This window comes from Anguilla rostrata, chromosome 4, assembly GCF_018555375.3.
Source record: "Anguilla rostrata isolate EN2019 chromosome 4, ASM1855537v3, whole genome shotgun sequence".
NCBI lineage: Eukaryota > Metazoa > Chordata > Actinopteri > Anguilliformes > Anguillidae > Anguilla > Anguilla rostrata.
The window spans coordinates 35,339,975-35,354,397 of NC_057936.1; the positions used below are offsets into that span (position 1 = coordinate 35,339,975).

A 14,423-nucleotide genomic window follows, 5' to 3' on the forward strand; every position below is an offset into this window, starting at 1 on the left:
TGTGGCTGGGGTTTGAACATGCAGGGTATAGGCAAATTTAATTCAATTAAATCCCAATTAAGAATCCATACAGTGGAAAATATGACCAGTATAAGTGACACCATATCTGAAGAGTGGAGGATCCAAGGTTTTCAAAACACCTCCATATCATTGAGACAACATGTCCAGAGAAGGCTGCAGAGCATGATATATGTTATGCTATCAGAAAGCAATTTGGATTTAATTGAATGAAATTCACCTATGTACTGCATGTTCAAACCCCAGCCACATTTTCTATGACACTTATTTGATAAAAGTGGCACCATATCTGAAGAGTGAAGGGTCCAAGGTTTTCGAAACACCCCCATATCATTGAGACAACATGTCCAGGGGAGGCAGCAGAGCCTGATATGGACCATTCACCTACAGTATACTAGCAGTGGAGAGGAATACACTGTTTAGTTAAACCACAACATTTTCTATCATGTTTATTTGATATCTTTGACATCATATCAATGTAGTGAAGGGTCGAACGCAGTACATGTCCATTGTTAATTCAAGTCTTAACAGATGACTTTTGGTCTCACTCTGGAATGTGGGTCCAAATGGTATCTATTTAGAGTTGAATTAGCACTGGACATTGTGCACTAACAACCCTATGCCACATAGCCTCTGGCTAATTGTTATAGGATAAACTATCATCTAGAGTTGTTAGAACACTTCAGTGGTAACATGACCTATTCATTATGACAAATATGCTGGAATCAGTTTTATATTCTCGGAAAAAGCCAGATCGTGATATTTCATATTTAGACTTACTGCACTTGCAAGAATCAACATGGTAGAAATAAATTTAAAAAAGCCTTAGGCTATAAAAATACATAGAGTTTACATGTAGGCCTAAACGTTTCTCCAGAAACGTAACTGGCAATTATAACGAAGGAGTATTTTTACATGTCAAAACGTCGCTAGTTTTGAAAATAAACTTTGAGATGCGCGTTTCTCGCTTTCGCGCAGGCATACTTTTATTTTGAACGATTTCCGACGAATCTGTAGTCTTACTGTCGCTCACTGTCGCTCATTTCATAGTACTGTGGTCGCAGAGAGTGGAGCATTCGTGTTCAAACGTAATGGAAATATTACGAAATACATTTGACGTTGTCAGAATCATCTTGAGTTCACATGAAAACGAGTTTACGGAGACGTTTTCCATGAGAGCCAATTATGTTTCAATAGCGAATGCAATAATAAGGTAAATAATAAACTGAAAAACGAAATCTAGGCAGTGGGGCGGGGGCTTGACAAGAACAAGGCAACTTGCACGCTTGCGCCTTTTCAGTCGAAACCACCGTACTTCCTCTGTTTATAGACTGATGTTGAATACAACATTAACGTTTCTGCAGGTATGCCACAGTGGACGAGTGACATAGATTCGTTCTTGGGTGTGATCTTGGATTGCATCACTGAAAACTGAACAAAACAAGTAAGTACATTTTTAAGTAGGTTTCTTAATTCACGGCGTCATGCGTCGGGTTTGTTAAAATGCACCAGGGATTTCAGTTTTAATATTTAAAAAAACGTTTTTCATGGAAAACAAATTGTTCTACTTTGAGCGCAACAGCAGCATGTGAAAGACTCAAGAACCGAGTCAATCATTTATAATGAAAAAATGTTTAATCATTGGACGACTTCCAGACCACAGCAGCAATGTTTTGGGCTGCTTGAATCTCGATGTTACTACTTCTTTTTCAGATGGTGGGTGTTAATTTACAGATCGTTTCTCGACTGTAGGAAGTTAAGATAATATTAGTGTCATGCCAGTTGCTTTGATAGGAGCTACATCCCCACCACGAATATTTAAACCGCTTTACTCACGGTTCATAAAAATACACTACGGTAAAGTTTATAAATGAATTCCGTAACCGTTTTATATGGCAAAATAATGAGGCTCTGGAGTTCTGAGTGTTGTCACCATGTCATTTGTGTACAATGTAATTTGAGGTCGGTTGACCATCATGTAGGATTAAAAAAAAAAATTCGAAATGTTTTTTCTCCACTGGTGTCTCCACGTGTATTTTACATACATGATGGGCATGAAAGCATTTTTACACCTTTACTAAACACACAAGTGGGTGTGGCCTCCCTGGGGCTCCCCTTCTTGTTGTGAAATTCCCTTAATTTGCAAGGAAAATATTGACGATGTTCTTTTAGCATAAGCTCCGCCTCCTGCCGTCCAGTAGGCTGAGCACTACGTGTCCTCGCGCCACACGGGGCTGTGAGGGGTATGGAGTCACATCACTTTCAGAGCTTTAGTAGACCTAATGGAATCTCTTTACCAACGTTATGTCTTAGAACTCAAGGAGGACGTCACTATGGAGTACAAGAATGACAATGGTGGAATTGAACTCTATCTGGCTCACATGAACATTGAGGACATAATCAGTGCTGTGGAAATTTTATATCCCTGCGAGTCGTCATCGGGAGCGTCCTTTGAGGACAGCCTCTTCCAGGAGGACATGGACGAAAACGAAGAGACGGCTGACTCTTTGTCACTTGAGCAGACCCCTGTGCTGGGCAGTGTGAGGTATGGGGCTGTCTCGGACATGCTGTCCTTCATCAACCTCATCTCAAATACGCCACCAGCCTCACTGAAGCACCTGACTGAGGAGATAGGTGTCCTGCTAAATAAGGTGAGTGAGTCTCAGCATTTTACACTTTATATAATAAAACCTTAATCTACATCTTCATCTTAAGACTGCACACAAGAGTGCACTTTGGCACCTCTCCATATGAGCATGGTAATGTAAGTGCTTCAAATGTGACACTGCTTTTGTTTGTTTCCTCAGTTTTTAACTCCTGGCATTACATTACATTACATTACATTACAGGCATTTTGCCTGACTCTTATCCAGAGCGACATACAACAAAGTGTACAACCAAAACCAGGAACAAGTGTGTTGAACACCCTAGAGGGAAGTACAGTTCCAAGTGCAGGGAACGACCGCATAGTTTAACTTGGACCCTGTAGGTTAATCTGATTAACTCAACAAAGACAGCAACAATGCATTCTATGCAAATAGAACATGCAATAGTTGAGTAGGCACAAGTGCAATAACTAAGTCAACTAAGATAAACGTAGGCAAGTAATCATTATCAAGCTTCTTTCATGGTGCCTACATAAAAAAAGTTACTTTGGGGTTTTCTTTATCTAATGTGATTTTTCTAGATACGTTTTCCATATTACCCTTTTATGGAACTGAATATTTGTGGGAACAATTCAGAATAACTGCCTTGGTTAAGTGTAGATCAGCAGTGCCGCTTCACAGGAATGAAACCTGCAACCTGTAGGCTTACACATAACCTGTATTTCCTTGACCACAGTACTGCATACCCCTTAGAACACATATAGGCCTAATAGCAATACTGCGCTTCTTTTATTACTTCATATTTCATTTGTAAGCTGCCTCAGTTGTTTTTGTTTGCTTGTACCTGTGTGTTTTTCTGCCTGTTTCTCGGGGAAGTCCGGCTGCGGTTTCAGAATCTAGGTCAAATGCCAGTCTGACATCCAGGGTTTTGATTTTTTCTTTCAAAAGCCACAGTACCAGGGGTTTGTGTTACAAATCAGTTTGAACACCAGCCATATGAACCGATAAAATCATCCGGTTGTGTCTTTCAACTCAATCGTGTGACCTGATTAGGATGAAATGCAACACTACGCTCAAGTTTAGTTAATTCTTTTATATGTTGTTGAAATGGTTTGAATGATAAATGGAAGGACAAATGTTTTTTGTTGTTGTTTTTTTCAGCCAGTCATTGTACACCCGTCTGTCTAGAATGTGACATTTTCAGGGATTTTAAAAAATGGTTGTGGTTGACTGATTCTGTGTGCGAGTGTGTGTCTGCATGCAGGTGTGTTTGTGGGCTTCTGTCTGTCTTTCTGGCTTAAGGTTCTCATGTCAGCTCTCTGTCTTTCTCTGAGGCAGACCGACATGGTGGTCAAAGGGGGGCGTTACCGCATCGACTCAGACGTATTCCTGTTTCCTTGGAAACTGACCTACAGGAACCCAGGCTCTGGACACGTCCCCAAAGGGTCTTTTGGGAAAGTCCACCTTGCCCAAGACACAGAAACCAGAAAACGAATGGCATGCAAGCTGGTCAGTAAATCTCAGAAATTCCTGGCATGTTTGTTTAATGGATTATGCTAGCCTGTGGGAAAGTGTCCAGATCTTTATTTCTGACTCTGGTTGCTTTGTTTTCGCAGAGGAAAGTACAAATCTCATTGTAAATGGCTGTAGGCTACTTTCAATGTTTGAAAGAAAGTGGCTTGTGCAAATGACAACTTTGACATTTTAATGAAGAATAAAGAGGAAGAATGTGTGGAAAGAACCTTTTTTTTCTGTAAGGCTGTTTCAAAAGCAGGTGGTTCAGGCTAAGAGAAACTGAAAATTGGCTTGGTGAACCATTCAGAAACCTGAGAGAAACTTCCTGCAAAAGATTGTACATTGTGACAATCAGACATTGAGTATTCAGGTGTTCCTATCAGGAGTGGATAATCAATGGACAGCCTATCCACTGGCCCACATGGGAAAGAAATCTGAGTAAACATGGCATAAACTGAAAGCCATGCCTGGGGCCTAGGCTGAATGCTAAAGTTTGGGTACACTCCATGCGTTTCAAGCATGTCCCTGTGGACATGCAAATGCCACTTTTCCAGTCAGTTCTGTCTTTACGCTGTTTCTTTCTTTGCTTGTGTGATACGAATAGGAGCTTTAGCACGCAGGATGGGAGTGGTTTCCTAGAGTTTAGTGTCATTAGGTCTCTGAGTCAGGAGCATGCATGCAGACTGTAGTCTACAGCCGCTTTTCCACCGCATGGTACCGGCTCAACTCGACTCGACTCTACTCGACTTTTTTGGTTTTCCATTGGGCAAAAGTTGTGGATAGTACCTGGTACCTGGTACCTGGTACTTTTTTTGGTATCACCTCCGTCGAGGTTCCAAGCGAGCTGAGGCAATACCAAAAGGTGATGTGAAAATACTGCAGACCACTGATTGGTCAGAAAGAATCGGTTTCATGCGGCGTCGCTATGACGAACAGCTACATTGACAGGGGTACTATCTGCAGTGGAAAACGAAGTACCTGGTACCAAAAGCGAGGCATGTCGGCTTATTTAAGGTCATCTTTGTAGTGTATGCACTGGCACGTTCTTGCACTCGCATTTTGTGATGGAAAATATTCATTCCAACCTGAAATGAAATAAAGGACATCTAAGAAATGCAACTCCTATGATGTAAATGAATAGGCATCATTCATGAATTGAATTGACAAAAATCCTTAGCATACCACAAAGTCAACCAAGGAATGCTTAACTGACCACATAATTACTGTTTTGGCTGTCTCGGTTCTTAGACTGGATCTGAAATTGGTCGTTTTAATGGAACAGGGCAGTCTACGTGCATAGGCCGAAGGATCTGAAAAGTTTATGTATGGAGAAATGGTTGAAGGTCTCCCTGTATGTTAACTAATCTCATAAAACTCAGAAATTCAGTAGTTTTATCCTTTTGAAGAGAGGGTGCACAAAGTTCTGGAAACAGTAGTGCGAATCATTTATTTTAGAAAGTGAAATTATTATTTATTAAAGCTTTTTGTCTGAGCAATTCTAATTTATCAGCTGTTGTCTGTTGTTACGTGCATTGTCTGTTTTATATAGCCTTTTTTTGCACTTCTTTATCAGGGGTGCCAATAATTTTGGATGTCAGTGTACATACTGTATATTTGCATAGTTGGCATTTATTCTGGTTGACTATTGTGGATATCATGGATATCATTGTGGATAAGCTGTTCAAGTGCCAGCTGATTTCCCAAGTGCAGACCTAGATGAATTTATCATTGAGAAAAAATTCAAGTAATAAAAAATATCACTTTGTGCAGGTCTGTATAATACGTATCTAGGCATTTTTTAAGATGGCTACTTATGATCTACTTTGCTTACATGTAGGCTATGTTAAATACATATTATTCATGCATTGCTTTTTAAATACTATTTGGAATATACTCATCATTAGTCTCTCCAGGAAGTAGCATTTGAAGAAGGCTGGTGTAGAGTACGCACTTATACTTATGCATAGTTTTTATTTATTCTGCCTGCGTCTCCCAGATACCCTTGGAGCATTTCAGGCCAGCTGACGTCGAGTTCCAGGCACGCTTTCGTCACGAGAACATCGCCGAGCTCTACGGCGCCCTCCTGTGGGACCAAACCATCCACCTGTTCATGGAAGCTGGGGAGGGAGGCTCGGTGATGGAGAAGTTGGAGAGCTGTGGGCCAATGAGGGAGTTTGAGATCATTTGGGTCACCAAGCAGATCCTCAGGGCTCTGGAATACCTGCACTCCCACAACATCATTCACCATGACATCAAACGTAAGCTCCTCGACCTGGCCCCGCCAAGGAGGGGTGGGGCTTGTGTCTGTTTTGAAACTGTATTCTGAGAGCCGAGTATTGATGCTTGGTGCCTGGGCAAGAAGAACCTGGCCCAGTTAAATCAATTTTGTATGTGAGAGTGAATTATGGGTTATGTGGAATCAGTGGCATGTGTTTATAGTGTTTTGAAAAACTGTCTGGCAATGGAGAGGGTGTTGCAGAAACTAGGACAGGCAAGGGAGTATATCTTGTCCCATGATGCTTTGGGACACAGGAAGTCATAGCACAGCAGTTCGGTGGAGCCTTCAGGGCTCTTGTCAGCGCATAGGAATGCAGGGCTGGAATGAAAGCACCGGGTTACTGGAAATTCCTGTCATAAGTATGTGTTCGGGTCAAGGTGGGGGGGCGGGTTGTTGTTGGGAAAGATACGACAATGTAGAAGGATTTCTTTGTGGCACGGCTTTGTAACTTGTAGATTTTTGAAGACTAGAATCTGATTTAAAATCGTCTGCCATCCTCCTGTTCTGATATGTCACCTTGGCATGTGTAATTTTTTATCATAATTGATGTTAGCCATAAAATTAAACACATGCGCTGAATTATGAATGATATGTAATCATCAAAGAGATTCCTAGGTTCGTCGCTGAATATTGCAGTGATTCTACAGCAATGATTTCAAAAGCCCAAAGACTGTGTCTTTGTGTGGTTGCGCTGAGAAGGCTTAACTGGTTCATCGGTGTCTCTGCATGCAAGGGGAAACAGTGGGAGTGGGTCGTTGTGGTTCCTCATGCCTTGGCCGCAGATCAAGACACACTGTTCTGACCTGGTTTCCATTCTCCCCTCGGCAGCTAGCAACATTGTCCTGATGTCCGCCAAAGCGGTCCTGGTGGACTTTGGCCTCACCGTGCAGATGACGGAGGACGTGTACACCCCGAGGGACCTGCGTGGGACAGAGGTGAGCGCCGCTATCCGCTCCCACTCCCTGCGAGGCGGAGGCAATTACCGTCGAAAAGGGAAAACACACTTTGGTCACTCCTTTACGGCTGATGCTCTCGGCGTGATGTTTTGAGGCTTTTGAGTCACAATCAATCTTAAGGCTTGTGGGCCAGCTGTTGAAATGGATTTTTGTGACTCACAAGGGATTTTTTTTGCCAATTACAAACATCTCTTTCTTGGGTCTTGCATCTTTTCTGTCATGCTATGTAATTATGTCCATCTAAGCTAGCTTAGATGAGCCTTGCAAACAGCTGTCCCCCATCCAACAAAATTTCCCATGGCAAACACAATCATTATCCCAGGGACAAGTGTTGGGAGGAAGTGGATGACTGTTGTCCCTGATAACAGGGGGAAAGGCCCAGGTACACAAGAGAGCTCTGATAAACTGGAAGGACTGCAGACAGCAAACATCAAAAGGAGCTGTCTTAACGCTCAGGTGCAGGGAAGACAGGACTTTCAGTGTGAGGGCTGACTCTTGTCTAGCTGACGCTGACTTGCAGACGGCCCCGACTCCGCGGCGAAGCGGTGTCGACAGAGCCCCCTCCCGCGCCTCAGCCACGCTGAAGCCCCAGTTCCGGCACGTCCCCATCTGTCAGTCAAACGTTTCCTCTGCCGGAAAGTTTTCAACAGCCCTGCCAAGCATGAAAAAGAGCTGAAAGCAGTTCCGTTTTTCCCGACGCGCGTGGTCTGCATCGCGGCCGTCACGGGGGACCTTCCCACAGGCCTGACCTTCCGACTTGCCTGACAAGCTCGCGCGTTTGCTTTGCAGATGTACATGAGTCCGGAAGTGGTTCTGTGCAGAGGCCACAACACCAAGGCGGACATCTACAGCCTGGGCACCACCATCATCCACATGCAGACCGGCAGCCCGCCGTGGGTTCGCAGGTACCCTCGGTCTGCCTACCCCTCCTATCTGTACATAGTAAGTATCCCTGTGCTCTCTACCTCCCTGCCTTTTATGTCATTGGATTAATCATGGTGATGCATTCTTATAAAGGCTAAACAAAGGTGATGGAGGCTTCGCTTTATTGCAGTTTCCCTGTGTCCTTTGTGTTTTATTTCACATTTCACAAGAAAAATATGCTGATCCTGATGTGTGTCCTCCTCCTTGAAAAGCATTGAGTGTTACAAAGTATTCCAGTTTCTCCAGAAGAAGACTGCATGCTTGCCATTTCTGACTCATTGAGTGTACCTGTGGTAGAACTGCATGTACCGTAGGATGTGGCAGAACCCGCCTGTGGCTGCTTCTACTGAACTCTCTTGTTTTACAGAAATGTGTCTGTCGTACGTCACTCGATGGTAGGCAAGATAGTTTGACAGATAGCATAGATAGGCTTCCCTGACAGGTCATTACTTGGAAGAGCTTCATTTTTACTGATGACAATTCAAGGTAGTGAAAGATTTGTTGTCAGTGACATTGTGCTCTGTTTCTGTTGTCTGTCCCTATTAATGTGCTCACAGTGTAACGTCAAAATTTTCAGTGATTCAGAAAGTCACAACTGTTTTAATAATAATAAGTCCATAAAAAATAATTCATTTTCAAATAACATTTTTGAATAATTGAAACATCCTTGGATTTGCAGTAGAAATACTGTAGGAACCCTGGACACTAGACGTTAAAATGGCATGTTTGCTTCTTTTTGTCAGGAGTGTTTCGTTATGATGTTTGGTTTTTTTGTGTTGTTATATTTTCCACGACCGTGTTTCAAAAAAAAAACAACTGTAGTCCAATTTTTGGTTCCTGTTTCCATGACTCTTTGTCTTCAGGCAGTTCTTCCCTTTTTGAAAATCACAGAATTATGAAATGGTGCCCTGCTGTTTGCATGGTGCAGTGTGGGGAAATGATTCTGGGCCCAGAGCTTAGCCATACACCTTCATGTTCCTCTTTATGTTAATGTTTGGAAAAAATCACAAATTTAATCTGTATGATATTTTCTAGTGCAGTGTTGAAGCCATGGACCAGTTTTCCTGAATCAGTAATCAAGTCAGTGATTTGCAATGTTCTTTTGCAATGTTTTGACCGCAAAGACTTTCATCATCTTTGTGACTGAAATGTTGCATTGTTAAATAAATGCAGTACATTTTTGGGAGCTTTTCATTTCAGCGTGCAGAATTTTTCCTTTTTGGAGTTTACCTTTTTTTATCTTGCACCTAAACCCAACTTTGGCTGGATGTGCTCACTAATATCTTTTCTCTGTATTTCTGCAAAAGCACATTCACACATGCACACTGATTCCCAGTGTGATTCCTGATATCCGGTGTGAGTTTTCAGTGTGACTTGGGCTGCCCCGCTCTGACCCTTGACCTCCGACCCGTGTGGTTGCAGATCCACAAGCAGGCCCCGCCCCTCGAGGACATAGCGGAGGACTGCAGCCCGGCCATGCGCAGCTTCCTGGAGCGAGCGCTGGAGAAGAACCCCCGGGTGCGCAGCTCCGCGGCTGAGCTCCTGCGGGACGAGGCCATCAACCCCCCCCGAGAGGACCAGCCCCGCTGCTGGAGCCTGGACTCCGCCCTGGGGGAGGCGTCGCACCCCCTGCTGCGTCAGCACAGCCAGCTGCCCGACACCACCCAGGGTAGGATGTCACACGCACGCGCCCGCGCTTATGTACACGCACATGCATACATGCTAGGGGTGCACGATATGGATTACAGCCGATGTGTGTAAGCAAAGAGCATATTTCTGACCGTACTGGCTGATGTGGGTACCACATTGTTCTACATTATAGTATAAGTTCAAACTATAACCAATTTCCACATTCATGAAAGAAGTAGATGAGAACAGGCATTAATTTATGAAGGAAAAATGTAACACATTTTATTAGTATAGGAAAAATGTTTACTTTATGAAGCAGAGAGCAGCGAACATGAGTCTAGAGAGCTAATACCTTTCTGTATTGCTTTGTTTGGTTGGTAAAAATTATTAATAAAAAATAAATGAGTAGTAGAGAGTTTCAAATGACTATGATTAGGCTACTTTAAGGGCGCGACATGTTCACATAATATACTGCTCATCACTGGCCCATAAAATGTGTTTCCTCTCTGGCACACAGGTGTGGCCTCATCATATCAGCCATAATCTTGGCTTATGCATGCACGTACAGACACACTCACACCGGTTACCCTTCTCTTATACACGCAGGTGCAGTACAGCCAAGCAGATAATGCACACACAGACTGACAGATACACACATAAATACATGCTGACATACATGCGCCTACACAGGACCTCCAATTACATTAGGAAAAAGTTCATTCAGTGCATGAATGCAGCACACATATTAAGCTTGGGCTGGTTCTGCTTGTCAAATTAAGGGGAAGTAACTGTACCTTCCCCATAGGGCTAAACAAACAGCACAAGCATTAAAGGAAGCATTGTAGCGATCTTCGTCGTTTTGGGTTAACTCGTTGGTCAAGTCCTTTTCGGGGAACAAAAGCTGTTATAAAGAGCATCATTTCCTTCCGTAATATCAGGTGGCTACATCAGTATGTTTCCACCGTGCTAAGGCTAAGACAGACGTGTAAATTGTATTCGCTGTGGAGCTGCTGCTTTCATTCCATGAATTAGTGTGTGGGTGGGGGTGGGGGTGTGATGCCACCCCGAGGGGAGGAATTTCCACGCCCGGCCTGAGGTTGAACTTTTGTTTACTGATAAATGTTCAAAATCACCTCCCTGCTTGTGAAACAGAAGAAGAAGTAATGCTTGCGATTATTTCTTTGCTTGCGTTCATTTCTTATAAAGCCAAATATAGAGCAAACCCATTGCACTTCCTCCCCAGAAGTCTGAGGTTTATACAGTCAGCCTTACACAATGACACCTGTCTAAAATGTAACCTTCCATAGGAACATAGACTACATAGTTACATAGACTGTTCACATAGATCATACAGGGATGTTTTTTTGTGGAGTGAAGCTCATCGCACACACATGCACACCTGGACACACACAGACACACACGCACACACACACTCACACACACTCTCTGCCTGCTCTCGCACACCGAGGCAGTGTAAAGCCGGCCCTCGGGCTCAGACCGTTTGGACCCTGACGTGAGCGCTCCTCTCTTCCAGAGTCTTCCCTGTACAGCGAGGAGGACTCGGCGCACCTGAGGCGAAGGGGGTCCCTGTACGTTGACCTGGGCGCTCTGGCGGGCTACTACAACATCGTGCGAGGGCCCCCGTCCTCGGAGTACGGCTAACAGCCTCCCCTCGCGAACTCCTGCGGCGCTCGGGCGGGACGGACAGAGAAAGCAGGGGGGCCGAGGCTGAGCCCGGGGCCTGCCGATGGAGCCTGCTCCCGCGGGGAGACGGCTCTCGGGCCCCAGAACCGCGGGACCTTTGCGCGCGTCACCAGCGGAAGCTTGCCGCGCCGGCGGGGTCGACACGCCCCTCTCAGTGTGAACTATACTCCGGTTCAGAAAGTGTGTAAGCGTACGGAGTCATCTCTTGCTGTTCCGTAAGGCGTTGAGCATGTGTGGTTCTGAAGCAACGATTAGCATTATTCTCATATGAATACGTTTATTCCTGTGGAAACATATGATTTTGTATAATTGCTGTGCAAATAACCCCTATGTCTGTAATCAAGTACAGGCAGTCCCCGGATTACGAACAAGATCCATTCCTAAGTCTGTCTTTAAGTCGAATTTGTAGGCGGGACAGGTACACACGGTTCTTATTTAGCGTCAGTTAGTCAAATGTTTGTCTTAGTATGTAGTATATATGTTACTATATATACTGTATATATGCCGCGCAATGTTTTCATGAGCGTCACAAAGTAGTGTGTGCGTTCGTTATTACGAACCATTGTATTTAACTCAAATTTTTAATATAATAGGCTTTATGGCAGTCCGTTCGTAAGCGCGATTTAACCCCAGGCCTACCTGTATCTAAATCTTTCTAGTTTAATACACTTGCTGATTTATGTTTTCTCTTTATAGTGTACATCCAATGAGATGAAATATGTATATACAGCTGTGGTACATACAGCAATGCCTGTTTAGCATTCCTTAATGAATATTTGTGTAAATATGCGTTCCACAGAGAACCCAATGAACTTTGAAGTTTGCTATCTGGGATGTTTCATGACCTTTATAAATGTATGTTGAGGAAAGTAATGATTTGAGAACTTTGCTTCAGTGCAAATTCTGTGAAGGGATAAATACTATAAGATAAGCTTGTGTGCCACTTGTCCCTTCTCTCCAGTTTGGGCAGAGTCAATGGACAATGCACATACTAACAATTACATTGTATAGTTAAGGAAAAGCAAAATGTTTCTTGTCTTTTTATATTACAGCATGGCACATTTCATGTTGGTTTTGAGGTGTGGTAATTATGAATCATTGGTGCATTGAACACCAAGCTTGTAAAAGTGCTGGATGCACTCTAGATGGTGGGCTAAATGACATACAGTACCTAGATGGGCTGAATTGTCCAGTCTCCTTCAAAGCTGTGCTTGTAAAATACTGCCTCAGTCTGAGCCAACTCAACCCATATACAAATCCCCTCCCCTGTAATGCCATCGGTTCAGTTCCCAGCTGTGGGAATTTTCTGTTCCGTGGTCCCATCTCTATCTGTAACCCTCTCTGATTTCCCTTGTCTGAATAAAGTAAAAATGATGGCAGGCTGTGGATGTTCTTTAAAAAAAAAAAAAAAAAATTACACAAAGCAGTGTCAAGTTAAGTACAGTAACAGGACATGGATAAGCACTGATCGTTTGCAGAAGAATCATCAGCAGTGCCATTTCTCAGTAAATGCCAAACAAGCTGGTCACAGGCCAACCACACGACATGTAAACCATTAGAGTCATTGTATAAACAAAAACTCAAAACATTAGATAAGAAACCCATGCACGTTCACCACTGCTCAATCCTGGAAAAATATAACATCCCGAGCTGGGATAACTTAATAAGGTATGCAAATATATGCCTTGTCTATAAAGTTACTCACAACTTGTCTCAGCCATCAACTTAGCCATCACTACAAACAATGAATGTCAGCATTGAAATGTCACATGTCCTATGCTTCTGTGTCATGTCAGTTTGTCTGTGTACCCTCTAACATCATTCTTTTTTAAATAACTGTGTTTTTTTTCTTCTCTTTGGTCAGTATGTTTTACAGTTTACCTTTATCTTTTATCTTTTTAGGAAGCCTTTTTATAACACTTTGGCCAGGGACTACAGATGAAAATTAGCCTTTTGGCTAAATCTGGCATATTTACATTTGTCGTTGATTAATATGCACTGTCCCTTCTTAAATAAATAAATAAAATAAATAAATAAATATATAAAAATAAATAATGATGATGTTTCTCCTCCTGATTGATCACAAGTTCAAATTTTCAGCTGACGTGTTTGACTGGTGAAAATCTGCCAACTGCACTTACTCGAAGTGGCATGGGCAGTGGTGCAAACCTCAGGAGGTTTTGTCTGTTACGGAGAGGGAAACTCACAGAAAGAGGAAGCATGCCTTGCTTGTTTTCAAGTGACATGCTCCCTTCAGTGTGCCAGTACCCTGTATTCAGAGGGTCTCAAGCTGACATCACAGGAGGTGGAGTTATTATGAAGTGGTTCTATCATTCATGGTGATTTAAACATACCTGTACATTCACAATGCACTGAAGAGTCTATTCTGTACACAAGGAATTGATCAATAATATTTTATTATTCTTTATTATATTTCTCTGCTATGTACATATATATACATTTGCTTTACCAATACAATATCGATAACACATTACAACTCAGGATAAAGGAATACAATTATGATTCAATATCAGCATTGCAATATAAAGTTGCAGTTACTCTACTGTAACTTCTAACTAAAGCAATCAGCAAAGTGGCAATTAATACCAAAATAAGTGTTATCAGAACTAGAAAGTGGTGTGTAACTTCATGACACAATGGTTGAATAACAACCTCATCCTCGGGAAGGATTCTTTCTGTCGTACAGAATTCAGCTGAGGAGAAGTTAGCATTATTAGTATAGTGCCCATCGCAAATGTACAGTCGGGGTACACTCAACTTTGAAATGAAACA

General features: G+C 42.8%; 1 protein-coding gene across 2 annotated transcripts; it reads left to right on the forward strand.

The window, feature by feature from the left end:
* Positions 1-1,065: 1,065 nt before the first annotated feature.
* Positions 1,066-13,009, forward strand: map3k8 (mitogen-activated protein kinase kinase kinase 8). Of its 2 annotated transcripts, XM_064332397.1 has the most exons (9): positions 1,066-1,231; positions 1,383-1,462; positions 2,332-2,669; positions 3,963-4,133; positions 6,136-6,397; positions 7,246-7,352; positions 8,163-8,315; positions 9,720-9,966; positions 11,461-13,009. In XM_064332397.1, exons 3-9 carry the CDS (start codon positions 2,352-2,354, stop codon positions 11,586-11,588), a joined length of 1,386 nt encoding a protein of 461 aa, XP_064188467.1. In that variant the 5' UTR covers positions 1,066-1,231; positions 1,383-1,462; positions 2,332-2,351; the 3' UTR covers positions 11,589-13,009. The 2 variants fall into 2 exon arrangements, with proteins under 2 accessions (XP_064188467.1, XP_064188466.1); XM_064332396.1 differs by lacking the exons at positions 1,066-1,231; positions 1,383-1,462 and having other exon boundaries at positions 2,223-2,669.
* The last annotated feature ends 1,414 nt before the right edge of the window (positions 13,010-14,423 follow it).